Source organism: Macaca fascicularis, chromosome 14 (assembly GCF_037993035.2).
Source record: "Macaca fascicularis isolate 582-1 chromosome 14, T2T-MFA8v1.1".
In the NCBI taxonomy this organism is placed as follows: Eukaryota; Metazoa; Chordata; class Mammalia; order Primates; family Cercopithecidae; genus Macaca; species Macaca fascicularis.
Window position 1 is genome coordinate 101,357,313 of NC_088388.1, and position 26,542 is coordinate 101,383,854.

General features: G+C 38.6%; 1 protein-coding gene across 5 annotated transcripts; it reads left to right on the forward strand.

The window, feature by feature from the left end:
• BIRC2 (baculoviral IAP repeat containing 2) lies at positions 1-26,542 on the forward strand. Of its 5 annotated transcripts, none has more exons than XM_065528920.2 (10): positions 1-160; positions 1,387-1,548; positions 2,668-3,539; positions 3,636-3,735; positions 16,106-16,184; positions 16,873-16,921; positions 21,901-22,143; positions 25,346-25,600; positions 25,702-25,743; positions 25,844-26,542. In XM_065528920.2, exons 3-10 carry the CDS (start codon positions 2,708-2,710, stop codon positions 26,035-26,037), a joined length of 1,794 nt encoding a protein of 597 aa, XP_065384992.1. In that variant the 5' UTR covers positions 1-160; positions 1,387-1,548; positions 2,668-2,707; the 3' UTR covers positions 26,038-26,542. The 5 variants fall into 5 exon arrangements, with proteins under 5 accessions (XP_065384992.1, XP_045227055.1, XP_045227058.1 ...); XM_045371120.3 differs by having other exon boundaries at positions 1,387-1,503; XM_045371123.3 differs by having other exon boundaries at positions 1,387-1,503; positions 2,791-3,539.

A 26,542-nucleotide genomic window follows, 5' to 3' on the forward strand; every position in this document is an offset into this window, starting at 1 on the left:
GTGCGTCGGCGTGAGCCCGGATGGGGCGGCGGGCTTCGGGAGCGCCGGAGCTGACCCGAGCCGAGGCGGCCGTGTCTCCTTGTCGGTACCGCCGCTTCCCGGCTCTGGGGAGGCCTCTAGGCTGCCGCGCAGCTTCCTTGTTTGCTGCGCCCGCACTGCGGTGAGTGCTGCTCCTTCCGGACTCGGGCGGCGCGGGGAGGGTGGGGACGCGCGGGCCCGCGGGGGCCCACTTCCCTGATGTGGCGGCCGGGCGAGGAAGGAAGGGGCCAGAGGCCCTTCGGCCAAGGGTCGAGGGTCGCCGGGGGCTCTCTGCTTTCTACTCTCGCCAAGGTTTTATTGGATTCGGAAGCCCAAACTTCAAGACTTGCAGTCAAAGCCGTTTTTAAAATATGACTTGTTTTCAAACCTCCTCTGGCCGCCGCCCACTCTTCTGGCCCTTGGACTTTGACCAAGATGTTTTCTCGCAGTTTTTGCAAGGTTTTAAACAGCCCTCGGCGTTCTTTTAATGTAATACATTGAAACGAAGATATTTCGGTGGCGGTGATATTTCATATTTCATAGTTGCCACTGCGCTCTGTCATTCCAGTAGTCTGTTGTGTATTGTGAGAAACAACTCTGGGTAATTATTGGGTAAATCCCATAGTTTCTATTCTTTTCTCTTCCATCCTATCCCCTGTCCAGCTGCAGTTTGCATAAAGAGAATGCTGCAGTACGGTGCTCGCAGATAAAAGTCTTTCGTTTAAAGATAGTATATAAAAAATCGCGTGTAATTAAAGCAATCATGCCAGTGGGCGTCAGGCCACTGTTTCACAGGCCGCTGTGTTAGGTTTTGTTTTCGGTTGTTTTCTACCGTCGTTGCTTTGAAATTGTAAGGGATTGGCAGAGTTTAAGGGTTTATATTAATGAACTCGTGGTACATTTTACTGCAGTTTTCCTAGTCGCGGAGAGACTTGATATTACAAACTAACGTTGCTGTCTGATTACTGCTGTACTGCTGTTGACAGGGTTTAGTGGAGTACCTTGTCGCTCTCTCTGCCTTTTTCACCAATGTTCCTTTGCCTCCAGCAGAGTGCCAAAGATACCTTTAGGTCAGAAAAGGGGAGGAGAGCAAGGACAAAATGTTTTCCTGTGTGAAAATTTCCATCTGTCTCTAAAGTTGTGCTTTTTAAAGACACGTATAGTTAGTGCTATGGGAGTATGTTGCATTTATTTATTTTAATTAAGAGCTTTTTCAGTTAGAAAGTTGTGACAAATTGCTGGAAATTAAGATGTGTTATCTAAAATGTAAATTATTCTTAGACTTTAGTGAATAAATTGAAGAGTATGTAAGTTCTATTTGGCATGCAAATACGGTTTTCTAAAATACCTTTTGTTTTTTCTTTTCAGATTTACAGCCCTGAAGAATCCTCCTCTCCCTTTCCCCTTGCAGTAATAAATCCCATTTTGGAGATCTCGAAGCTTTATAAAGGGATATAGTTTGAATTCTATGGAGTGTAATTTTGTGTATGAATTATATTTTTAAAACATTGAAGAGTTTTCAGAAAGAAGGCTAGTAGAGTTGATTACTGATACGTTATGCTAAGCAGTACTTTTTTGGTAATACAGTATTTTGTTAGGCGTTTCTGATAACACTAGAAAGGACAAGTTGTGTCTTGTGACAAATTGATTAATGTTTACAGCATGACTGATAATTATAGCTGAATAGTCCTTAAATGATGAACAGGTTATTTAGTTTTTAAATGCAGTGTGAAAAGTGTGCTGTGGAAATTTTATGGCTAACTAATTAAGTTTATGGAGAAAATACCTTCAGTTGATCAAGAATAATAAAGTGGTATACAAAGTTAGGAAGAAAGTCAACATGCTGCAGGAAATAGAAACAAATACAAATGATATTTAACAAAGATAGAAGAGTTTATAGTTTGTGAACTTTAAGCCAAATTCATTTGACATCAAACACTATAACAGGCACAGGTTCAACAAAGCTTGTGGGTGTTGACTTCCCCAAAAGTTGTCAGCTGAAGTAATATAGCCCGCTTATGTAAATACTATGGTGATAAGCTGTGTGAACTTAGCCTTTAAATAGTGTGACCATATGAAGATTTTAATTACTTTTGTTTATTGGAATAAAATGAGATTTTTTGGGGACATTATATTAAAGTGCTTATAGGGAAAGAAGCCTGCATGTAATTTTTTACCTTGTGGCATAATCAGTAATTGATCTGTTACCCAGGCTTCATAGCTTGTAACCAAATATAAATAAAAGGAGTAATTTAGGTATTCTGTAGTTGCTTAGAATTTTGAGAATATAAATCTCTGTGAAAAATCAAGGAGTTTCAACATTTTCAAAAGGGCATCCACCTCTCAGGGCTTTAGGTTAGTATTACTCAAGATTATGAACAAATAGCACTTAGATTACTTAAAAGAGTTACTACAACCCCAAAGACTTGTGTTCCAAGTAGTATCTTGGTAATTCAGAGAGAGACTCATCCTACCTGAATATAAACTGAGATAAATCCAGTAAAGAAAGTGTAGTGAATTCTACGTAAGAGTCTATCATTGATTTCTTTTTGTGGTAAAAATCTTATTTTGTGTGAAGAAATTTCATGTGACTGTTTTAGCTATCAAACAGTACTGTCACCTACTCATGCACAAAACTGCCTCCCAAAGACTTTTCCCAGGTCCCTCGTATCAAAACATTAAGAGTATAATGGAAGATAGCACGATCTTGTCAGATTGGACAAACAGCAACAAACAAAAAATGAAGTATGACTTTTCCTGTGAACTCTACAGAATGTCTACATATTCAACTTTCCCCACCGGCGTTCCTGTCTCAGAAAGGAGTCTTGCTCGTGCTGGTTTTTATTATACTGGTGTGAATGACAAGGTCAAATGCTTCTGTTGTGGCCTGATGCTGGATAACTGGAAACTAGGAGACAGTCCTATTGAAAAGCATAAACAACTATATCCTAGCTGTAGCTTTATTCAGAATCTGGTTTCAGCTACTCTGGGATCCACCTCTAAGAATACTTCTCCAATGAGAAACAGTTTTGCACATTCATTATCTCCCACCTTGGAACATAGTAGCTTGTTCAGTGGTTCTTACTCTAGCCTTTCACCAAACCCTCTTAATTCTAGAGCAGTTGAAGACTTGTCTCCATCGAGGACTAACCCCTACAGTTATGCAATGAGTACTGAAGAAGCCCGATTTCTTACCTACCATATGTGGCCATTAACTTTTTTGTCACCATCAGAATTGGCAAGAGCTGGTTTTTATTATATAGGACCTGGAGATAGGGTAGCCTGCTTTGCCTGTGGTGGGAAGCTCAGTAACTGGGAACCAAAGGATGATGCTATGTCAGAACACCGGAGGCATTTTCCCAACTGTCCATTTTTGGAAAATTCTCTAGAAACGCTGAGGTTTAGCATTTCAAATCTGAGCATGCAGACACATGCAGCTCGAATGAGAACGTTTATGTACTGGCCATCCAGTGTTCCAGTTCAGCCTGAGCAGCTTGCAAGTGCTGGTTTTTATTATGTGGGTAAGAAGCAAATAACTACATTTTATCATTTTATTTTGATTTACATATTAGAACATAATGTGTTTTCAATATTTAGTCTTTTTTTTTTTCTTGAAGGTCGCAATGATGATGTCAAATGCTTTTGTTGTGATGGCGGCTTGAGGTGTTGGGAATCTGGAGATGATCCATGGGTAGAACATGCCAAGTGGTTTCCAAGGTAATTGTTTTGAAAAAGGTATTTGTACAAAAAACTCTGCTTAAAAGAAGTAGGCATGCTTACATGATTTAGTTTACCGTTAAATTATAACAAAGCCTCTTTTGTGCCGCTGGGGAATTATCCTTCTAAAAGATCACATTTTAACTTTAATTGTTTTGTTGAAAAATATTATGCAGTCTTCTGTGTACTTTTGTAAGTCAGTTACAAGTATAGCCATACATTTTATTTATTGCCCGTCTTCTTTTAAACAGTACTTAAGGATTACAAAGACATATAAAATAGATTAAAAAGAAGTTAGAAAAAGGTAAGAACAGGAAAACAAGAAGGGACATAGAATGGATGCAGGAATAAGGCAAATGTAAAAATGCATATATTAAGAGCATATCTTGGCTGGGTGCAGTGGCTCACACCTGTAATCCCAGCACTTTGGGAGGCCAAGACAGGTGGACCACCTGAGGTCAGGAGTTCAAGACCAGCCTGACCAACATGGTGAAACCCTGTATCTACTAAAAATACAAAAACTGACTGGGCATGGTGGCACACGGCTGTAGTCCCAGCTTCTCGGGAGGCTGAGGCAGGAGAATCGGTTGAGCCCAGGAGGTGGAGGCTGCAGTGAGCCAGGATCATGCCACTGCACTCCAGCCTGGGTAACAGCGAGACTCCATCATCTGACTGCCCATTTTAATTGTAATTGTAAGTTTTTTTTTCTGTACAATTTTCTTTTTTTATAATCTGTCATTTACCTCTTTTTAGCCACTTTATCTCTAGCAGTGTCTTTTTATTGTAGCCTAGAAAGAATTTAGGGGCAGTGTTATTAGTAGAAATAAAATTAGAGATTAATTGTGTTTGTAATTGAGTAGCTGTGTGAACTGAGACATCATTTGTAAAATGAGGAGGGGTTGGCCTGGATAATTTTTTTAAAATAGTGATAAAATAGGCATAACATAACATTTACAATCTTAACCATTTTTAAGTGTAGAGTTCTGTGTCATTAAGTACATTCATACTGTTCTGCGATCACACCGCTATCCATCTCCAGAATCTTTGCATCTTCCCAAACTGAAACTGTCTACCCATCAAGTACTAATTCCCCATTCCCCTTTCCCCAGCATCCTGGCAACCACCATTCTACTTCTTTTTTTGTTTGTTTTTTTGTGGTGGAGTCTTGCTCTGTCATCCAGGCTGGAGTGCAGTGACATGATCTTGGCTCACTGCAACCTCCACCTCCCAGGTTCAAGCGATTCTCCTGCGTCAGGCTCCTTAGTAGCTGGGATTACAGGTGCCCGCCACCACACCTGGCTAATTTTTTTGTATTTTTAGTAGAGACGGTTTTTAGTAGAGACCCAGTTTCACCATGTTGGCCAGGCCGATCTTGAACTGCTGACCTCAAGCGATCTGCTCACCTCTGCCTCGAAAAGTGCTGGGATTACAGGTGCCCGCCACCACACCTGGCTAATTTTTTTGTATTTTTAGTAGAGACGGTTTTTAGTAGAGACCCAGTTTCACCATGTTGGCCAGGCCGATCTTGAACTCCTGACCTCAAGCGATCTGCTCACCTCTGCCTCGGAAAGTGCTGGGATTACAGGTGTGAGCCACCGCTCCCTGCTCCACCATTCTGTTTCTGTCTCTATGAATTCGACTACTCTAGGCACCACATATAAGTGGAATCATACATATAGATTATGTTTTTACCTGTGAGTGTCTTTCACAATAATGAAGAATCTCTTGAACCCCTTCAGGAAATTAAAAACATATTTTTGTCATTTTGTGTGATATATGATGAAAAAGAAACTTGAAGTAAATACTTCATTATGGATCACTACATTGTTAAAAGTTGTATTTTAAAGTTATATCATTAATAGTCATATCAAGATAAATTTTGACTTTTTTACACTTTGAAAAATGACTATTACGTTTAAAATTAAAACGCATGTTTTATCAGACTTTTAAATGACTTAATTATGTTGGGCTCTATGGGATTGTATACATTTAATTTGAAATTTAATTCATGTTATGGTATCAAAGACAAAAACAGCTTCCAAATTCCAGTGTTGGAACTGCTACATTTTGTACTTTATGAAACAAAATTAAAATCTTTATTTTTGTAACTTGTATTTTGTTTTAAATGATTAAATAAGGGAGAAGATGTAGGGGTGCATTTTGTAAATGCTTCTCTGAAAACAACACATTCTTTTTTCCTTTTTTAAATTTTTTTGAGACAGAGTCTCATTTTATCACCTATCACTGCTGGAGTGCAGTGGCAAGATGGCAGTTCACTGCAACCTCTTCCTCCTGGGTTCAAGCCTCAGCCCCCCAAGTAGCTGGAATCATAGGCACGCACCACCATGCTCAGTAGTTTTTGTATTTTTAGTAGAGACGGAGTTTCGCTATGTTGGCCAGCCTGGTCTCAAACTCCTGACCTCAAGTGATCTGCCCTCTTTGGCCTCCCAAAGTGCTGGGCTTACAGACCTGAGCCACTGAGCCTGGCTCACATTTCAATTGGGAATAATTTTTAATCTCCGTAAATCGATCACCTTATGTAGTAACTTTCTTTTTTTTTTGGTGAGAACTTTTAAAAGATGCTCTCTTCGCAAATTTCAGGTATAGGGTCCAGTATTATTAGCTGTAGTCACCATGTGCTGTACATTAGATCCTCAGAAAGTTTGTGACCTTTGACCAGCATCTTCCCATTTCACCCACCTCCTTGTCCCTGGCCACCAGCATTCTACTCTCTGTTTCTATGGTTTTGGATACCATATAGTATAGTTGTCCCTTGGTATGCTTGGGGGATTGGTTCTAGGATATATACCAAAATTCGCATATACTGAAGTCCTGAAGTTGACTCTGCAGAACCTGTGCATCCAAAAGTCAGCCCTCCAAATATGTGGGTTTCACATCTGCAGATACGATCTGCATTTCATTGAGAAAAATCTGCGTGTAAGTGGACACGTGCAGTTCAAACCTGTGTTGTTCAAGGGCCAGTTGTATTTGTCTTTCTCTGGCTTGTTTCACTTGGCATAATGCCTTCTGGGTTCATTCATATTGCAGATGGCAGGATTTTATTTATTTGTTTTTTTTTGACGGAGGCTCTCTCTGTCGCCCAGGCTGGAGTGCAGTGGCGCCATTTTGGCTCACTGCGGTCTCTACCTCCTGGCCTCAAGCGATTCTCCTGCCTCTGCCTCTTGAGTAGCTGGCATTATAGGCACCTGCCATCATGCCCGGCTAATTACTCTATTATTGTAGAGATGGGGTTTCACCATGTTGGCCAGGCTGGTCTCAAACTCCTGACCTCAAGTGAGGATGTGGGTGGGATTACAGGCATGAACCACCACGCCTGGCCAGGCTCATCCCCCATTCATCCCTCAGTAGACACTTAAGTTGTTTCCATATAGCTGCTTGAACATGAGAGTAGAGATATCTTTTTGAGATACTGATTTCATTTCCTTAAGATATGTACACAGGAGTGGGATTGCTAGATCATATGCTAGTTCTATTTTTAGTTTTTTGAGCAGCCTCTATGCTGTTTTCCATAATGACTGTACTAAGTTGCCAGCAATGGTCAGGGGTTCCCTTTTCTTCACATGTTTGCCAACATTTGTTACTTCTTGTCTGTTTGATAATAAAGCATCATTACAGGTGGGAGGTGATGTTTCATTTTGGTTTTAGTTTGTATTTCCCTGATGATTAGTGATATTGAACACCTTTTCATGTACCTGTTGGCCATTTGTATATCTTTGGGAAAATTTCTATTCAGGTCCTTTGCCCATTTTTTTAACCTGAATTATTTGGTTTTTTTTTTGCCTTTGAGTTGTATAAATTCCTTATATATTTTAGATATTAACTCCTTATCAGATGTATAATTTGCAAATATTTTCTCCCATTCTCTAGGTTACTTTTTTATTTTGTTGATTGTTTCCTTTGCTGAGCAGAAGCTTTTTAGCTTGATGTAGTCCCAGTTTATTTTTATTTTGGTTGCCTATGCTTTTGGTGTCATATCCACATCATTGCCAAGACCAGTGCCAAGGAGCTTTTTAGCCTACATTTTCTTAAAGGAGTTTTATGGTTTCTGGATTTATGTTTAGTCTTTAATCCATTTCTGGTTAATTTTTGTAGGTGGTGTAAGATAGAGGTCTGGTTTTATTGTTTTACATGTGGATATCCAGCTTTCCCAATACTGTTTGTTAAAGAGACTATCATTTCAACATTGTGTGTTCTTTGTGCCCTTGTCAGAGATTAGTTGACTGTATATGTGGATTTATTTCTGGGCTCTCTGTTCTGTTGGTATATGTCTTTGTTTTTATGCTAGTATCATATTGTTTTGATTACTGTAGCTTTGTAATATAGCTTGCAATCAGGAAGTATGATGCCTCGTTTTTTTTGTTTTTTTGTTTTTTTGTTTTTCCTCAAGATTGCTTAGGCTATTCTGGGCCTTAAGTTCCATACAAATTTTATGATTGGTTTTTCTATTTCTGTGAAAAAAAGTCATTGGAATTTTGATAGGGATTATATTGAATCTGTAGATTGTTATAGGTAGTATGTACATTTTAACAATATTCTGTTAATTCAAGAACACAAGATTTTTAAAAAATTTATTTCTGTCATTTTCAGTTTCCTTTTTCAGTGTCATTTGTTTTTCATTGTATTTCTCTTTTACCTCCTTGGTTAAATTTATTCTTAAGTGTTTTATTATTTTGGTGCTATTGTGCATGGGATTACTTTCTTGAGTTCTCTTTCACATAGTTCATTGTTAGTACTGACTTTTGTAAGTTGGTTTTGTATCCTGCAACTTCTGGATGGTTTATTAGTTTTAACTGTTTTTGGTGGCATCTTTAGGGTTTTCTATATATAAGATTATGTCATCTGCAGACAGAGACAGTGTGACTTCTTCCAGTCTGATTTGGATGCCTTTTTCTTTTTCTTGCTTAATTGCTCTGGCTAACTGTTCCAGTATTATGTTGAATAGAAGTGGCAAGAGTAAGCACCCTTGTCTTGTTCCTCATGTTAGTGGAAAAGCTGAAAGCTTTTTTTTTTTTTTTTTTTCTCTTGAGACGGAGTCTTGCTCTGTCGCCCAGGCTAGAATGCAGTGGTGTGATCTCAGCTCATTGCAACCTCCGCCTCCCGGGTTCAAGTGACTCTTCTGCCCCAGCCTCCTGAGTAGCTGGGATTACAGGTGTGTGCCACTGCACCTGGCTAATTTTTGTACTTTTAGTAGAGACGATGTTTCACCACGTTGGCCAGGCTGGTCTCTAACTCCTGACCTCATGATCCACCCGCCTCAGCCTCCCAAAGTGCTGGGATTAGAGGTGTGAGCCACCGCGCCCAGCCAGCTTTCAGATTTTTCATTACCGAGTATGATATTAACTGTGCACTTGCGGTCCTTATGTTGAAGTATATTCCTTCTATAGCTAAATTGGTGAGAATTTTTATCCTGAAAGGGTATTGAATTTTGTCAAATGCTTTTTCTGTGTCTGTTGAGATGATTATATGATTTTGTTTGTTTGTTTGTTTTTTGAGATTGAGTGTTGCTGTGTTGCCCAGGCTGGAGTGCAGTGGTGCAATCTCAGCTCACTGCAACCTCTGCCTCCTGGGTTCAAGTGATTCTCCTGCCTCAGCCTCCCGAGTAGGTGGGACTACAGGTGCATGCCACCACACCCAGCTGATTTTTTTATTTTTTGTAGTGATGGGGCTGGTCTCAAACTCCTGACCTCAGGTGATCCACCCACTTTGGCCTCCCAAACTGCTGGAATTACAGGTGTGAGCCCCTTCACCCGGCTGATTATGTGATTTTTATCCTTCATTTTGTCAATGTGTGGTATCACATTTATTGATTTGCATGTGTCATACCATCCTTGCATCCCAGGTATAAATCTCACTTGATCTTGATATATGATTCTTCTAGTATGCTGCTGAATTCAGTTTGCTAGTATTTGTTGAGGATTTTCGCGTCTGTGCTCATCAGGGCTATTGGCTTGTAATTTTCTTTTCTTTTGTTGTCCTGGTATGGCTTTGGTGTCAGAGTAATGCTTGGCTTGGTAAAATGAGTTTGGAAGTATTCCCCCTCCTCCTCCCCCGCTACTCCCTCTTCCCTCCCTTTTCCTCCTCCCTCTTCCCTCCCTTTTCCTCCTCCTCCTTCCTCCTCCTCCTCCCTTTTCTTTCTTCTTCATCCTCCTTTCTTCTTCTTCCTTCCTTCTTTTCTCCTCCTCCTCCTCTTCTTTCTTCTCCTCCTCCTTTCTTTCTTCTTCTTGGTAGAATTGTGCTGTGAAGTCATCTATTCCCTGGGCTTTTCTTTGTCAGAAGATTTATGATTACTGATTCAATCTTCTTACTAGTTGTAAGTCTTTTCAGATCTTCTATTTCGTCCTTATTTTAGTCTTGGTAAGTTACAGGTTTCTAAGAATGTATCCATTTCTTCTAGGTTATCCAGTTTTTTGGTGAATAATTGTTCATGGTAGTCTCTTATGATCATTTGCATTTCTGTGTTATCAATGGTAACGTCTCTTGGTTTTGATTTTATTTATTTTAGTCTTCCTTTTTACTAGTCGAGCTAAAGCTTTGTTGATTTTACTTATCTTTTCAAAATCTAGCTCTTAGTTTTAGTCATCTTTTCTATTGTTTTTGTAGTCTTCGTTTCTTTTCTGATTTTTATTTTCTTCTGCTTTTTGTAGTTCCTTTAGATGTAAAGTTACATTGTTTATTTTTAAGATTTTTTTTAATGTAGGCAATTATTGCTATAAACTTGCCTTTTAGAACTGCATTTGTTCTATACATTTTGCTGTGTCATGTTTCAATTTTAATACTTCTTCAGATTTTTTAAATTTTCTTTTTGGTTTCTTCTTTGACCCATTGATTATTCAGGAGTATTTTGTTCAGTTTCCACATAGTTGTCAGCTTTCCAGCTTTCATTCTGTTACTGATTTCTGGTTACATACCATTGTGGTCTGAAAAGATACTTGATAGGATTTCAGTCTTCATCAGTTTGTTGAGTCTGGTTTTGCGACCTGCTACATGATCTACCCTGGATAATTTTTCTTTTTTTTTTTTTTTTTTTTTTTTTGAGACGGAGTCTCGCTCTGTCACCCAGGCTGGAGTGCAGTGGCCGGATCTCAGCTCACTGCAAGCTCCGCCTCCCGGGTTCACGCCATTCTCCTGCCTCAGCCTCCCGAGTAGCTGGGACTACAGGCGCCTGCCACCTCGCCCGGCTACGTTTTTGTATTTTTAGTAGAGACGGGGTTTCACTGTGTTACCCAGGATGGTCTCGATCTCCTGACCTCGTGATCCGCCCGTCTCGGCCTCCCAAAGTGCTGGGATTACAGGCTTGAGCCACCGCGCCCGGCCCTGGATAATTTTTCATGTGTGCTTAAGAAGAATGTGTATTATCTGCTGTTTGATGGAATGTTCTGTATAAAGGTTGAGTATCTCTAGTCCAAAATCTAAAATGTTCCAAAATTTAGAACTTTTTGAATATCAACATGATGCTCAAAGGAAATGCTCTTTGAAACATTTTTGGTTTTGCATTTTTCGATTAGGATGCTCAGCTGGTAAACATAAGGCAGATATTCCCAAATCCAAAAAAATCTAAAATTCAAAACACTTTTAGTCCCAAGTATTTTAGATAAGGAATACTCAACCTGTATGTATGTTAGGTCCATTAGATCCAATGTATAGTCGAAGTCCAATATTTTCTTACTTATTTTCTGCCTGGATGACCCATCCATTATTGAAAGTAGGGTTTTTGAAGTCGTCTACTATAATTGTGTTCCTATCTATTAATGTCTTCAGATCTGTTATGTTTTCTCTATATATTTAGGTGGTCTGATGTTGAGTGCATATATATATTTACAGTCATTATATCCTCTTGTGGAATTGGCCCCTTTCTCATTATATAATTACTTTCTCTGACTCTTTTTACAGTTTTTGATGTAAAGTCTGTCCTATCTGATAGAACTATAGCTTCCTCTGCTCTATTTTGGTTTCCATTTGTATGGAATATCTTTTTTCCCATACACATGCATGTGCTTAAAGGTGAATTGAGTCTCTTGTAGACAACCTGTAGTTGAATCTTGTTTTCTTTATCCATTCATCTGCTCTTTATCTTTTGATAGGAGAATTTAACCCATTTACATTCAAGGTAGTTATTGATGGGTAAAGACTACTGTCATTTTGTAATTGTTTTCTGGTTGTTTGGCAGATTCTTTGTTTCTTCCTCTCTTGCTGTCTTCCTTTGTGTTTAGATGATTTTCTGTGGTGGTATGCTTTGATTCCTTTATATCTTTTGTGCATCTACTATTGGTTTCTACTTTGTGGCTATCATGAGGCTTACATAGAACATCTTATAGTTAGTTATAGTAGTCTATTTCAAGCACTAACAATTTAATTTCAATTGCATAAAAAAACTGTACTCTTACTCAGACCTTCCTGCATATATTTTATGTTTTTGATGTCATTATTTACATCGTTTTATATTGTATATTCATGAAAGAAGTATTGAAGCTATAGTTTTTAATACTTTTTTTTAAAAAACCTGTATTTTAGAATTAAGTAATTTACACATGGTTATTATAAATTTAGAATATTCTTAATTTGATTAGATATGTATCTTACCAGTGAGTTTTATACTTTCATATGTTTCCATGTTGCTTATTAGTGTCCTTTCATTTCAGTTTGAAGAACTCTTCAGCATTTCTTGTAAGGCGCATCTAGTGGTGATAAACTCCCTCAGCTTTTGTTTGTCTGGGACTGTTTACATCTCTTTCATTTCTGAAGGACAGCTTTGCTGGGATACATATTCTTGTCTGGCAGTTTTTTCTTTCAGCACTTTGAATATATCCAACTCTCTCCTGGCCTACAAGGTTTTTGCAGAGAAATCCACTTATGGTCTTATAGGGATTCCCTTGTAGAAAATGAGTTTCTTTTCTGTTACAGTTTTTAAATTCTCTTTCATCTTCTGTTTTTGACAGTTTCATTATAATGTGTGTCAGTGAAATCTTTTTTGGGTTGAATCTTTACGAGGTCCTTTGAACTTCCTGTACCTGGACATCTTATCTTTCCCTAGGTTTATGAAGTTTTCAGCCATTGTTTTTTTAAAATCATCTTTCTGCCCTTTCTCTCTTTTCCTTCTTGAATTCTCGAGTTTGTTTTTTGTTTTCTTGGTATTTTTTTAGATGGTGTCTTGGTGGCATGATCTCAGCTCACTGCAGCCTCCACCTCCCAGGTTCAAGGAATTCTCTTGCCTCAGCCTCCCACCTAGCTGGGACTACAGGTGCGCACCACCATACCTTGCTTATTTTTATATTTTTAGTAGAGACAGGGTTTTGCCATGTTGGTCAGGCTGGTCTTGAACCCCTGACCTCATGTGATCCACCCGCCTCGACCTCCCAAAGTGCTAGGATTACATGTGTCAGCCATTGTTCCTGGCCTTGAATTCTTAAAATGCAAATATTGTTTTGCTTGATGGTGTCCTATAATTCAGATAGGCTTTCTCCACTGTTCTTTTTTCTTTTTTCTTTTTTTTTTCCTCTGACTAGATCATTTCAGATGACCTGCCTTTGAGTTCACAGATTCTTTCTTCTGCTTAATCAGGTCTGCTGTTGATGCTCTCTATTGCATTTTTTTTGTTGTTATATTCTTCAGCTCCTGAATGTGTTTCTTTTTATTATTCCTATCTCTGTTGAATTTCTCATTTGTTTGTATATATTTTTTTATTTCATTATCTGTGTTCTTTTGTAGCTCACTGAGTTTGCTTGAAACAATTATTTTGAATTCTTTATCTGTTAGTTGATTGATCTCCCTTTCTTTGGGGGTGGTTATGGAAAATTACTGTGTTTCTTTGGTAATGTGATGTTTCTTTTTTTTTTTTCTTTCTGTTTCTTGTGGCCTTCTGTTGTTATCTGTGTATTTGATGGAATAATTACTTTCAGACATTACAGATTAGTTTTTTTTTTTTGAGCAAAGACATTTGCCTGTGGGTGAGTGTGAGGGTGCCAGCCAGTAGGTGTGGTAGTTCTGGCTCTGTGGAAGGCCCAGCATTGTAAACTCCATGTAGCTCTGTTACCCCAGATCATTGTCAGTGAGGATTGCAGGGGTCCTCAACATCCAAGGCTGCAGGTATCCATACCAGCAGCAAGGTTTTTTTGGTGGCAGAGGCTGCTGGGGACCTCTTGATCACTTTTTCTCCCATGGGAGACATCGTGGCCAAGGGGATTCTTTTTGGCACAGGTTCTGGCTTTGGGCTTTGTTGTGTTGGTGTTGGTGGCAGCACTGATGTCTCTGATGGCGTGGACACCTGTGGGGCAGCTACAGAGCCAAGGTTTGGAGTGCAAGTGCCTGCAGAAAGACAGCGGGTCTGGGGTTCAGGATGTTGACTAGCCTGCAGCAGTGGTGCTTCTAGTGCCTCAGATGTGGGTGCACATAGAGCAGCCTTTGAGTTGGGTGTGGAGTGCAGGTGTGCAGAGCAGCCAGAGAGCTGGGATCTGGAAAGTATATGATTTTACATGCAAGTACACGTGGACCACCTGTGGCTCTGGGGTCTGGGGGTGAGGGGCTGCACTGTCTCTGGGCAGTGCAAGAGCTGCTTTTTTTCAGGGTGAGGAGTGCGGTAGTGTCTCCCTCTCCAGGGGGTTCACAGCAGTGCTGGGTGCTGGTTACCTTAATGGTGAAAGCTCTCAGTGTCCTCTGCAGAGTAGGCTACTGCAGTTGGCATCAATGAACACTATAGGGTCCTTCACTGTGAAACCTGCAGGAAGTCTGTGGCTATCCTGAGGGTTATTGGGGTCTCCAGGGACCTGCTCTGGGGAGGAGCCTAGCAGTCTTTGCCACTGAGGACTGTGATGGCACTCACCACATGACTGATACAGATAGCCCTCACCCCTTGTTCTTAGCCGTCTCCAGATGTCTCTGCTAAGCAGATCTCCCAGCAGTCCTTTCTGTGTGGTTATTCTCTCTCTTTTTTTTTTTTTTTTTTCCCTCCTCACTGTATTGCTGTAGGCTGATTGGGCTATTGAGTTCTTCCAGAGCTGTATTTGTTTGTGGATAGCTGTCTCTTTATTGTTTTTTGTGGGTGGAAGAAGGCTGGTGTCTCCTAGTCTGCCGTCTTGCTGATGTCACTCTTGCAAACTTTCTTCGAGTGTTGTGGCTTTTCATTTTTTAACATCTTTTGAAGAGCAGATATTTTCAATGTTGATGATGTCAGTTTATCAATTTTATCTTTTGTAGAAGATGTTTTTGGTCTTTTGTCTAATAATTCTTTACCTAATGTAAAGACAAAAGTATTTTTCTCCTGTACTTTTTCCTAGAAGTTTTATTATTTTAGGTTTTATATTTAGGTATATGATCTATTTTTACTTTTATTTTTGCTATTTTTGCATATAATATGGGCATAGGTCAGAGTTTTTTGTTTTTTAAATACGTATATCCTGTTGTAGAGTATCATTTGTTGAAGAAACAAAAGGAGTAGAATGGATATAGATGGTATGTGAACTTCTTGGAACATCTTCAAGAAGCCCTATCAGTTTAAAAACAAATACTTGAGAAACACTGTCACATTATATATAGATAAAAATATTTGATTCCATATTTTTTGGAGGGAAGGTAGTGGATTGTGGCTCAAATGTAATGGAAGAGTGAACATTGAAGAAAGATGAGCAGTTATATTGTGAAAGATCATGTTGTAGGAATACTAAGTTAATAGTATCTGAAACTGTTAAGTAGTTCACTTTAAGCACAAAATAAATTGTGTATAATAGTGTTTTTTGGGAGTCAACTTGTTCCCCTTTGTAGGTGCAGACGCTTTTCTTTTTGTTGTTGTTGTGTTAATGGATTGAATTAGAAAATACCATGATATATTGGCCGGGCGCGGTGGCTCAAGCCTGTAATCCCAGCACTTTGGAGGCCGAGACGGGCGGATCACGAGGTCAGGAGATCGAGACCATCCTGGCTAACACGGTGAAACCCCGTCTCTACTAAAAAAATACAAAAAACTAGCCGGGCGAGGTGGCGGGCGCCTGTAGTCCCAGCTACTCGGGAGGCTGAGGCAGGAGAATGGTCTAAACCCGAGAGGCAGAGCTTGCAGTGAGCTGAGATCCGGCCACTGCACCCCAGCCTGGGTGACAGAGCAAGACTCTGTCTCAAAAAAAAAAAAAAAAAAAAAAAAAAAAAAAAAAAAAAGAAAATACCATGATATATAACACACAGTAAGATGTATATTGTTTTATGATAATTTTGTTCCCGTTAGATATGTATGTGTTCTGGGTTGTGATGTAAAATGTTTTTACTGTGGGGTACAATGAAAGATTTGAAAGCCATTTTTTCTAGAATGGTCAGGTTATATTGATATGGAACAATTTTAAAAAATAATTTTCCTCATATGTTTTAGGTGTGAGTTCTTGATACGAATGAAAGGTCAAGAGTTTGTTGATGAGATTCAAGGTAGATATCCTCATCTTCTTGAACAGGTAAATATATTTTTAAAATCAACAACTTTGAATTCTGCTTTATAATAAAAATACTATTAGATTGGTGCAAAAGTAATCATGGTTTTTGCCATTGAAAATCATGACCAAAACCGTGACCACTTTTGTACCAACCTGTATTAGAAGTTATACTTATTTCTCTTTTATTAATTGTAGGTACATATTTTCATTGATGTTAATGACAACTTTGATTTTTACTTTTGTAATCAACTTGATTGTTTAGGGCTTTTTAAAAAGATTGTTGTTTGTTTTTACTATTTTGAAAAATCATTTATGCTGCCACTGTACAAATTTGTGATGGGATTAGAGAAGGAGGTTTAGTGTCTCTTTGCTGTTTTCCAGAAAAACAAACAAAAAATAACTTGTTAGGCTCTGAGACCCTTTGAGAGTAACCCAGTTAAAATCTTATTTTCCTAATGGAATGAGAAACCACTGATACATTTTTCTACTTTCCTGAAACTAGAGAAATACTTGAATTCTAATTTGGGATAACATGAAATTTAAGGAAATCTATGTGATTAGGGTGAAAGAAAGCAAAGTAAAGCTCATAAATCACTCAGTTCTCAATAGAATATATACATATACTTAACATAAACTTACTTTAGTGTTGTTCCTTTCAGATTGTTGGGGATATCTGATTTTACCTATTAACTTTTCTCTTGTTTCATAGCTGTTGTCAACTTCGGATACTACTGGAGACGAAAATGCTGACCCACCAAGTATGTATGAAATAATTTTAAGTATAGAGTGTAAATTTTTATAAGAATTTTAGGAATAGGCTGGGTGCAGTGGCTCATGCCTGTAATCCTAACACTTTGAGAGGCCGAGGTTGGCAGATCACCTGAGGTCAGGAGTTCGAGACCAGCCTGGCCAACATAGTAAACCCCGTCTCTACTAAAAATACAAAAATTAGCCAGGCGTGATGCGCCTGTAGTCTCAGCTACTCGGGAGGCTGAGGCAGGAGAATTGCTTGAACCCAGGAGGCGGAGGTTGCAGTGAACTGAGATTGTGCCATTGCACTTCAGCCTGGGCGACAGAGTGAGACTCGGTCTCCAAAAAAAAACAAATGTAGGAATGAAAGTATGTACTTTTTAAAAGAGTTTCTGAAGCCATAGGGAAAAATACTGGGAAGTCAGCTAATAAATATTTTATATATATATATATATATGCTTACACACTAGTTTTTGTTCTAGTGCTATACTTACCACTTTTAGTGCTGACATTCCAACTGGAGAAATGAGACATAAGCAAAAGAAAAACAACAGATAGCTTGAAGCAATGCCAAATAAGCGGTGCAAATAATAAGCCCCCCAGATAATAAGCCCCCCAGAAAAGAAAAGGTTGCTGTGAGCTAGCATGATTTGGAAAAGCAGTTCACATATGATTTACGAATTGGACTAGATGTTAGGTATTTAAGTCAGGTATGTTGTATTTCAACGCAAGGGCAGGAAATAGTATAGCTTTTGATTAGAGCTTAATGTTAGCCACATCTGCCAGTTTATGTAATATACATATGTTATGGTGTCTAAAATGGCTAAGGTAATAATCCACTGTTTTATGTACCAAGGGCCATTCTGTTTGTGGCACAGCATTTCAAGAAAGATACTGGTAGATTTGTTAACTGGACCAGAGAAAGGTGACCAAGATGTATGAATCTTAGAAACCATGGCTCAGGAGGACTGGATGAAGGATTTGGTAGTATTTGACTGGGAAATAGGAAGGAGAGTACCTGGGTACATGACAGCTATCTCTTGTGTAATGGACCTAGAAAAGATAGATAGCAGTGTGGGCTGTTCTTAAAATTTTTAACCACTGCTGTCAAGTAGGCTCCCCTGAAGTTCTACCGTAGTTCCTAATAAAATCACTTTGTCAATCTTTAAATGACTGTTTCTTGTTTTCTTTCTTGGTAATTTTCTAACACTCTCTTCCCACCTTGTCAGTTTATAACCTTGCTTCCCTAAGAAAATAGAATCCAAAAGAGAGCTGCTTTATTGCCTCACCAGCAAAACCACAAGGCTACATAATTTATCCTTGTACTTTTCTTTCTGTTCGTTCATAAGAGATGAATTGTTCTTTCCTTTTTCTAAGGCCAATACTTCCACTTTTCCTCTGTATTCCATCCCCTGCTGCCAACTTAAGAAGGTTACTTTGGCAGTGACATACCCTTTCTCTCGAGTCTTCAATTTTTCCATCTCTCCTGAATCATTCATGTTAGCATATAAACATAATGTACTTTTGCTAATCCTAGGAAAACTTCCATGAACCAATGTCCCCATTCAGCTATTATCTTATTACTCTGCTTCCCTTTACAACAAAATACCTAGGAAGATTTATCTATGCTTACTCTGTTTTACTTTCTCACCTTTCATTCTTTCTCTTACTTGTTCTGCTGGAACTGTTCTTGTCATGGTAACCAAGGACTGCCATGTTAGCAAATCCACCACTTGACCTGTTAACCAGCATTTGATAATCATTGGGTGCTTTGTCTTTCTTTTTTCTTTTTTTGAAACAAGGTCTCACTTTGTCACCTAGGCTGTAGTGTAGTGGTGCCATCATGGCTCACTGTAGCCTTAACTTCCCTGGCTCAGGTGATCCTCTCACCTCAGCTCCCCGAGTAGCTGGGACTACAGGCATGCACCACCACGTTCAGCTAATTGTGTCTCTGTGTGTGTGTGTGTGTGTGTGTGTTTTGTAGATGCAGGGTTTCACCATGTTGCCCAGGCTGGTCTCAAACTCTTGAACTTAAGCAATCTGCCTGCCTCGGCCTCCCATAGTGCTGGGATTACAGGCATGAGCCACTGCACTTGGCCTCATCTTTCTTAAGACACGTTTTTTGCTTGACTAATCAGATCCCATACCCTTGGTTTTCTGTTTCTCTGGTTGATCCTGAACAATTTCCTTTGTTGGCTGCTCCTTTTTCAAACTTTAAAATGATGGAGTACCCCTCAAAGCTCAGCTTAAGTTTATTTCTCCATTTCCTGAGCCCCAAGCTGGAATGTCCAGCTGAGTGTTTAAATCTCTACTTGGCTGTAACAGACATCGTAGAGTTAATAGGACCAAACCAGAAATTTTCTCCCCCATTCTTCATTCATCAGATTTGTTCCTTCTTTGATCTTCCCCATCTCAGTTAATGGTACTCATTTCTTAGCATTAAAAGTTGGCTCAAGATAGGTATCATCCCTGATTCCTCTCCTTCCTTTAGTTTTTATATTTAATCTATTAAAGTCTTTTCATTTCTGTCTTCATAACATATGCCAAATCTGACTACATCTCACTGTCTCCACCACTATTAACCTAATCCAAACTACCATCATCTGTGTCTAACATCCTAACAAGTCTTCCTGATTCCAGATTACCCCATTAAAGTACATCTCCACAGAAGATACCTTATTAAAAATATGATTTGCAGATACTTAAAAACAGGTTGAAAAAAGACCTGCATCCAACTTTAACATCTTGCTTTTTCAGAACAATTTAAATTTGTTATGTATGAGAAAGAAATGGAATACAGCTCAAGAAAGAGCTTATTATGCTAAAATTCTCTGATTGGCATAAATCAGGGAACCTCAGCCAAAAATAAATATGTAGAAAAAAGCTGCAGTCAGTGGTTCTCAACTAGAAGCAATTGAGAGGGGTAGAAAAGGAGGGTTGGTTTCGAAATTACTGGAGGACTGCTACCAGCACTTAGTGGATGTGAAACAAGCATGTTGTTCTGTAACATGTGAGACAGTCCTAAGAGTTCCATTGAGAAATAATGCAGGTGACTAACATTCCCAAATACCTGATGCCATTTCTTCAGCTTGTCTTTCCTTCTCCTCTTCTCTTTTTTCATCTTCAGCATTAAGAAGTCATCTTCTGAAACACAAGTCAAGTTTTATCAATTGCATGCTTAAAACACTCCTGGAATAGTCTACCAAAATTAGAATAAAATATAAACTCTTAGGAAGGCTCTGCTCATCTGGGCATTGTCCTCTTTTACCTTCTGCCACCTTCTTTCTGTTTCTTGATCATGTCAAGCTTTTCACTTAATTTAAGGCTTTTACACTTGCTATTCTCTTTGCTTAGAAGACTTCTTTGACATATTTCCATAGCTTACTCCTTCCCCCCCAAGTATTAATAATTGCACATGTAATAGATGTATACATTCTTCATAAGGGAAAGAAAAAGAACTAAATGCTGGAGGCAATGCCAAATTTCCCTCTGATGCTTACATACAGTTCTGTTTCTAACTTCTAACACCCAGAGCTCAGTAACATGGACTGGATTTATACCAGTTTAGTTCATTTGTATATTTTTAAATATTTTTACAGTAGTCCAGCATATATTGTATTTTATTTATCCATTCCCTATTGAGAGCTATGTTGTTTTCTGGGTTTTTTTTTTCCTGCTGTAAATATTGCTGTAACGATCCTCTCATGTGTCTCTTACCTTGAACATTAAGTATTTCCTTAAGGGATGCACTTAAAAGTGAAATAGAGCTCATTCCTTGTTATTTAAGTCTTTGTTCTGGTGCCGTTTCTCCAAACAGGGATTCCACGCATATTTGAACAAGAGAGCACATTGTTGACATTGTATATTTATATGTTTATTATAACAGTTTCACAGAAGATGGCAGTAGTATCTTGAAGAATTATGTCTTTTTGTATTTTTTTCATAAAAGTATCATATGGGCTAGCATTGACTGTTAGCAGAAAATTTTTCCCTGACTACCCTATCTAAAATGTCTTCCTGCTTCCCAGTTTCTTTTAATGACCTTACACTACTTTTTTCTTCAGAGCATCTGTCACTGCCTAAAATCATATTGCTTTAATTACTTCTTAAGCCATACTTTTTCACTACGTCTTCTGGGTGAACTGATCTTCTATTTTGCTATACTTCCCATTTTTGTTTGTTATTCTCTCTACTTCAGCTATCCACTTGTCTAGACCCTGTCCATCCTTCAAGTCCAAACTCTAATGCCACTTTTCCATGAAGTCTTTGTGATTTTCCCCCACTTTCCTGGCTGGAGAAGATTATTTCTCACTTCTAAGTTTGTGTAGCATTTTGGTTTCCAGAAATGACTATACATCAGAATCATTTGGGGAAATATTTAAAAGATACAGATTCCTAATTCTTTTTTTTTTTTTTTTTTTGAGACGGAGTCTCGCTCTGTCGCCCAGGCTGGAGTGCAGTGGCCGGATCTCAGCTCACTGCAAGCTCCGCCTCCCGGGTTCACGCCATTCTCCTGCCTCAGCCTCCCAAGTAGCTGGGACTACAGGCGCCTGCCACCTCGCCCGGCTAGTTTTTTGTATTTTTTTAGTACAAAACTAACACGGTTTCACCGTGTTAGCCAGGATGGTCTCGATCTCCTGACCTCGTGATCCGCCCGTCTCGGCCTCCCAAAGTGCTGGGATTACAGGCTTGAGCCACCGCGCCCGGCCCAGATTCCTAATTCTTATCCTTAGATAATCTTTCATTAAGTAGGTCTAGGATGTAGCCAGAGAGGTGGGTTTTGTGAAGAGTATAGCATATTAATTGTATTCTCATTTGACCATTATGAAGTTCAGACTTTTATTGGAGTTATAGGTAATTGATGCATATAGCTCATCTCCTTTACCAGAATATGAGAGTAAAGGATGAATAAAGATTGTGCTGTGATACTTTTTTCCATAGGTTTATGTTTGTGGAATTTAATATTAGCATGTGTCTTTTCAAATAGTTATTCATTTTGGACCCGGAGAAAGTTCTTCAGAAGATGCCGTCATGATGAATACACCTGTGGTTAAATCTGCCTTGGAAATGGGCTTTAGTAGAGACCTGGTAAAACAAACAGTTCAAAGTAAAATCCTGACAACTGGAGAGAACTACAAAACAGTTAATGATATTGTATCAGCACTTCTTAATGCTGAAGATGAAAAAAGAGAAGAGGAGAAGGAAAGACAAGCTGAAGAAATGGCATCAGGTATTTGGGAATGTTAGTCACCTGCATTATTTCTCAATGGAACTCTTAGGACTGTCTCACATGTTACAGAACAACATGTTTGTTTCACATCCACTAAGTGCTGGTAGCAGTCCTCCAGTAATTTCGAAACCATCCCTCCTTTTCTACCCCTCTCTATTGCTTCTAGTTGAGAACCACTGACTGCAGCTTTTTTCTACATATTTATTTTTGGCTGAGATTCCCTGATTTATGCCAATCAGAGAATTTTAGCATAATAAGCTCTTTCTTGAGCTGTATTCCATTTCTTTCTCATACATAACAAATTTAAATTGTTTTGAGAAAGCAAGATATTAAAGTTGGATGCAGGTCTTTTTTCAACCTGTTTTTTAAGTTTCTGCAAATCATATTTTTAATATGATATTTTACTCCCTAATCCTTGCTAAATGGTCTGCATACAAAAAATAGAACTTACAATGAAATTCTGGGGCTTGATGAGAACCACCTGCCCAATCCAAGGATAACAGGAAAACTAATTTTTGTATTCGTCCAGACAGTGTTAAGTTTCGGCCCCCCAAAACAAGTATTTTGAGTAATCATTTATTCCTTCAATAAATATTTATGAGCATGAGCCCCAGTGCCAAATACTGTGCCTAATCATGGTGGTTGCTCTCAAGGAGTATATACACTAGCTGGCGAGACTAGTGTGCAGAAAACAGGGTTAAAGGGCCAGCAGAGAGGCGAAGGTTGCATATGTATTGGAGTATTGGGTTGGAAGATGCTTTCTTTTTAAGCTTGTAAGTAAAGATAGGAAATAACTTAAGAGTACATTATTGGCCGGGCGCGGTGGGTCAAGCCTGTAATCCCAGCACTTTGGGAGGCCGAGACGGGCGGATCACGAGGTCGGGAGATCAAGACCATCCAGGCTAACACGGTGAAACCCCGTCTCTACTAAAAAATACAAAAAACTAGCCGGGCGAGGTGGCGGGCGCCTGTAGTCCCAGCTACTTGGGAGGCTGAGGCAGGAGAATGGCGTAAACCCGGCAGGCAGAGCTTGCAGTGAGCTGAGATCCGGCCACTGCACTCCAGCCTGGGCGACAGAGCGAGACTCCGTCTCAAAAAAAAAAAAAAAGGGGTACATTATTGCACGACCATGTAGCAAAATGTTTAAAGTCTGGATTTCTACATTGAAACAGATTTGTGTTTAAATTGCAGCTCCAGGCCGGGCACGGTGGCTCACGCCTGTAATCCCAGCACTTTGGGAGGCCGAGACGGGCGGATCACGAGGTCAGGAAATCGAAAGGATCCTGGCTAACACGGTGAAACCCCGTCTCTACTAAAAATACAAAAAATTAGCCGGACGTGGTGGCAGGCGCCTGTAGTCCCAGCTACTCGAGAGGCTGAGGCAGGAGAATGGTGTGAACCCAGGAGGCGGAGCTTGCAGGGAGCCGAGATTGCGCCACTGCACTCCAGCCTGGGGGACAGAGCAAGACTGTCTCAAAAAAAAAAAAAATTCCAACTCCATCAGTTACTAGCTTGGCTATTTATCCAGACATCTGCTTTCTTATCTGTAAAATGGGGATCATAATAGTATGAATCCCATAAGGTTGCTGTTGGAATTAAATGAGATATTGCAAATAAAACACTTTAACACAGCTCCTAGCACATCAATTTATTTCTTTATTTATATATATATTTTTATCCATTAGGCAGATTGACTTGGGAAGTGGGAGGGACTTGGTGAAAGAAAGGGCCTAAGGAAGGTCAATTTAAGGATTGTTAAGTAGTAATGAAATCCAGCTAAGGTTATATGAAATTACTGTCACCTTAGATTTATGACTTTCTCATACTTTGTGTGGGTCGGAAGATAGTATTGAATTACAGATTTGGCAGTGTTAATAGGGGAAAGGCCAAGTAAGGAATATGGAAGATGAGTTAAGGGTGCTAATACAGAGAACCTCATTGAAACACCTGACTGCTACCTAGATTGGAATAGGAGATTTGAAGCAAAGCCTGGAGACAGCCTTGTGCAGGTGGAATTGGGAATGACGTGGAGATCTTGAAAAGGTGAAGAACAAATTTGTTAGCAGTGAGAGGAATTATTTCAGTAGAAGAAAAAGTTGTCACAGAATGGAATTTTATAGTTTTGAGAGTATTAGAGCAGTTCACTTCTAGAAAGATGTAAAAGGGGAAAGAAGATAGACTTCTGTTTTTATAATTTATTTCTCATTAAACTGGTACTTTGTAGAGATGTACTTTTAAAATTTTTTTGAAAGTCTGAAAATAGACAATTAAATTTTTTAATGATTCAGATACCAAAAGAAGGAACTACCATATTCCATAAATATAAATTAACTATGGAGTTTTATGGGATGCAATATTGAAGGAAAAACGTTGACTTTTAATAAAAAGGTCAGGCTTCATTCCTACGTAGTTTTTCTTAAAATTGCTATAAACATAGATATTTATAAAATAATAATGGTAGTTAACTGTGTACCACATATTGTGCCAGATGCTTTACATGTATTATTCAATCCTCACAACTCTGAGGAAGGTACCATTATGTATATTTTACAGATGAGGAAACTGAGGTGTATGGGGAAAGATGAGGACACATAGCTAGTGAGTGAGCCTAGCCAACTGGAACGTAGGTCTGTTTTGACTTCACAGCTCAAACCTTACAATACTACAATACCGCGTCTTAAATATGGGGTGTTGAAAAGAACAGTCGTCTAGGATACCTGGTTCTGCAGCTTATTCTTTCTGTGATCTTGGACAGGCCACTCATTCTTATCTGAGTCTTTTTTCTCCCTATGTGAAAATGAGAGCCAGTGATACTTCCCTTGTTTAATTGACAGGATCGCTGTATCAAATGAGACAAATTACTATGAAAGTGCTTACAAAAGTAAAGTGATATAATGGAAATATAACTCAGTATTATTATATAGGGTGGGGGAAATTATTACTGTCTTCTAAAAATCTCTTACTTGCAACAAAATAAAAGCAGAGTTCTAGGACATGTAAACATGTAGACTTAAAAATTACAGAACCAGAGACTTCCTCTGGAAGTTTACCAAACAACAAACTTTCAAATGCAAACAAGTTACTTTGTTCTTTTTTGAACTTTAGTGCCTAAATTGTTTGTAGGGTTGGTTATTAGTGACTATATGAGTATAGTTAAAGGAGTTTAAATTCTAATGGATTTCTTTTTCTTTTTTTAATGAAGATGATTTGTCATTAATTCGGAAGAATAGAATGGCTCTCTTTCAACAGTTGACGTGTGTGCTTCCTATTTTGGATAATCTTTTAAAGGCCAATGTAATTAATAAACAGGAACATGATATTATTAAACAAAAAACACAGATACCTTTACAAGCGAGAGAACTGATTGATACCGTTTTGGTTAAAGGAAATGCTGCAGCCAACATCTTCAAAAATTGTCTAAAAGAAATTGACTCTACATTGTATAAGAACTTATTTGGTGAGTTTGTTGAGAAAATTATTTTAGAAATTCTTAGGACTGGCTAGACACGGTGGCTCAGTTTTGTAGAGTGATGCTTTTTATATGTTTTCTTTCCTCAGTGGATAAGAATATGAAGTATATTCCAACAGAAGATGTTTCAGGTAAAACAAAGATTTAAAACCAACATGAATTATTACTCTTTTTTTTTTTAATGGGGAATGAAGTAGAAGCAGTTTTACTAAAGTAATTTTTTGTTATTAGGTCTGTCACTGGAAGAACAATTGAGGAGGTTGCAAGAAGAACGAACTTGTAAAGTGTGTATGGACAAAGAAGTTTCTATTGTATTTATTCCTTGTGGTCATCTGGTAGTATGCCAGGAATGTGCCCCTTCTCTAAGAAAATGCCCTATTTGCAGGGGTATAATCAAGGGTACTGTTCGTACATTTCTGTCTTAAAGAAAAATAGGCTATATTTTAACATGTATAAAAAAGTCTTTAAAATATTGTTGAACACTTGAAGCCATCTGAAGTAAAAAGGGAATTATTAGTTTTTCAATTAGTGACATTCATGTTCTAGTCTGCTTTGGTACTAATAATCTTGTTTCTGAAAAGATGGTATCATATATTTAATCTTAATCTGTTTATTTACAAGGGAAGATTTATGTTTGGTGAACTATATTGGTATGTATGTGTGGACCTAAGAGGAACTAAGGGAGTAGTGTCACTGCTTGTTATGTATCATTTCAGGAGTTACTGGATTTGGTATTCTTTCAGAAAGCTTTGAATACTAAATTACAGTGTAGATTAAAAGAACTGGAAACCAGAAACTCTGGAGTTCATCAGAGTTAATGGTGCCGAATTGTCTTTGGTGCTTTTCACTTGTGTTTTAAAATATCCTTATTATTTTCTCTTATTTCTCCCCCTAGTTTGTGAGAAACATCTCAATAAAGTGCTTTAAAAA